At 56.6% G+C, this 2,143-nt stretch overlaps 1 protein-coding gene across 1 annotated transcript in view; it reads left to right on the top strand.

Moving 5' to 3' along the window:
• ZCCHC17 (zinc finger, CCHC domain containing 17) overlaps positions 1–1,198 on the top strand; it is a gene marked incomplete at its 5' end in the record, with an annotated part of 14,666 nt that extends 13,468 nt beyond the window's left edge. Inside the window, one exon of the mRNA XM_010075546.1 lies at positions 1,019–1,198. Within this exon, the coding sequence (XP_010073848.1) occupies positions 1,019–1,198 (180 nt within the window). The remainder of the gene's footprint in view (positions 1–1,018) is intronic.
• Between the last annotated feature and the right edge of the window lie 945 nt (positions 1,199–2,143).

The following is a 2,143-nucleotide window of genomic DNA, read 5'->3' on the forward strand; positions in this document are numbered from 1 at the left end:
TGCCGCTCTGCCCAAGGGCGATGGTTCCCCGAGCCGTCAGGCTGCCCTGCTGCTCCGAGGGCATGGCCAGTCCCAAGGGCTGCGGTCAGCATTTCTCCTCCTGCTCCTTACTGGAAGAGGGGTGAAGCAGCAGGCAGAGCGGGGCTGGGAGCTGGGCTGTGCGCTGCCAGCACGGGCAGATCACATCCCATCCTGGTACTGATCTTGGAGTAATCTCTGTTGGGTAGTTAGTCAGATGCCTCAAAATTGAGGGTTTCCAAGCTCCTCATGAGCTTTATTGCAGCACCAGCTGTTCTTATTCTGCTTCTGAATGTCACATCTTGAGCTCAGCCTGGCTTTTGCTTTGGGGCTTTGTGGGAACACAGCCTGGGGGGCTCAGTGCTTCTCCAGATTCCCCTGGTGTGCCAGGGAGAGAGTGGGAAGCTGTGAGAGCAGGAGCAGGCAGTCTGTTGAAGGCTGTGCAGAGTTGCCATTTGCAAAAGGCACTTCCCTCATCCCGGCTCCCCTCCAGGGACGCTGCCAGAAGCTCTGGCTGGCATTGCCTGGCCTTTCCTGCAAGAAGGGCGCATTGGCATTAGTGCTCCGGCACATCAGCGTTCGTTTCCTGACAGTCTGCGGGCTGGCAATGGGGTGGGGACACAGGGATGGTGCTCACATCCAGCTGGCTGCTTCAGAAACCCATTTAATGGCAAAAAGGCTTCATCCTGCCGGCCTTGATTAATAAAAAATAGCCTTAAATCATGGAGTAAGCTCTGACCGTGGAGGGAGGGCAAGGGCTCTCGTGATTTCACTAACAGCTTTAAGGCCTGGATTTACATTTTTATCCCCTCTCCAGCTCTGACGGCTGCTGTACCCTGTGCAGTGCAGCGGGGGACCGACAGTGGTGGTGAAATCCTGACTCACTGGGGCGGAAGCTGTGTAAAGGTGTCACAGAAAGTGTCTCACTGCCCTGCTGAGTGCGAGTGACAGTTTTCCCACGTGTTAAGACTTATTTTATTTATTCTCCTTCATTTGCTAGGAGAAGAAGAAAAAAAAGAAGCACAAGAGTAAGGAGTCTTCCGAGTCGGACTCAGACAGCTCGGACTCGGACAGCAATGGCGGTCAGCCAGCCAGCAAGAGGACCAAGCACTCAGGGAAGGCTAGCAAGGTGCAGAAAAAGAAGAAGAAAAAGAAGCACAAGAAGAAGCCCCGGGACTGAGCGTGCGGGCAGGGGTACGGGCAGTGTGAGCCCCTGGTGCGCACCACGAGGAACCGTCAGAAGTGAATCAGCGTGTCCCTTGCTCTGGAGACAAAAGTTTCCTTCTAAAAGTGATGCTCGGCATGTGGCCTTACAGGTGGTGACTTTGATACGCGTTGTCCCCTGTACCCGCAGGCGCTGGGCTGCTGTTCTCTGTCCCCGGGAGGCCCTCCTGCCAAAATTGGCTCCTGACACCCCTCCCTCGGCACCTCTCCTGTCCCGTAGCCTCACGTTTCGCTGGGTCAGCTGCCAGCGCTCCGTGGCTCTGCGGGACCACGCGGCCATCGTCACCCAGCCTGCATGACGTCAGCCCCCAGCCAGCTGCCTGGAAAAGCTGGAGCCCCGCGGCCGCGCTCTCCCTGCCCGTCCCCGTGCCGGGGCCAGGGGTGGTTGTTGCCAGGCCGTTGCAATGGGGCTGCATCCTGCCCGCCGGTAACGGCGCGGAGCCTCTTGGCTTTGGTGCAAACCTTCCCCCAGCCTCGCTCGTTTTGTCTGCAAACATTGGGAGAGGGAGAGTGAGAAGCAAATGGGTGAGTGGAGATATTTTAAGTAAACATGAACTGTGGTGTGTTTGAAGCCTTGTAAAGTGATGGGAAATAAATCTTGCCAGTCTCCTGTTGTACTTTGTACCACGTCTTTTCTTTTGTATGCTCCGCGCTTCATCTTGGGCAGTGAAAAAATAGAGCTAGGTGTGCGGGAGGGGCTGTGACCTGCGTTAAGGGGTTTTTTGAAGGTGCTGGCTGCTTTCAGAGGTTCCGTGGGGCGGGAAGGGGGTGTGTGAGGAGGTGACACCTGTGACAAGCCCGCTGCCTCCTGGTAAGGAGCAACTGGAGCATAAATCTTGTAACTGGAGCTGAAGGTCAGGGGGGAGGCATGGCAGAGGGCTGGGCTGTCCCGCCGTGGCTC

The sequence above is a fragment of the Pterocles gutturalis genome, unplaced genomic scaffold, assembly GCF_000699245.1.
Source record: "Pterocles gutturalis isolate BGI_N339 unplaced genomic scaffold, ASM69924v1 scaffold31267, whole genome shotgun sequence".
Lineage (NCBI taxonomy): Eukaryota > Metazoa > Chordata > Aves > Pterocliformes > Pteroclidae > Pterocles > Pterocles gutturalis.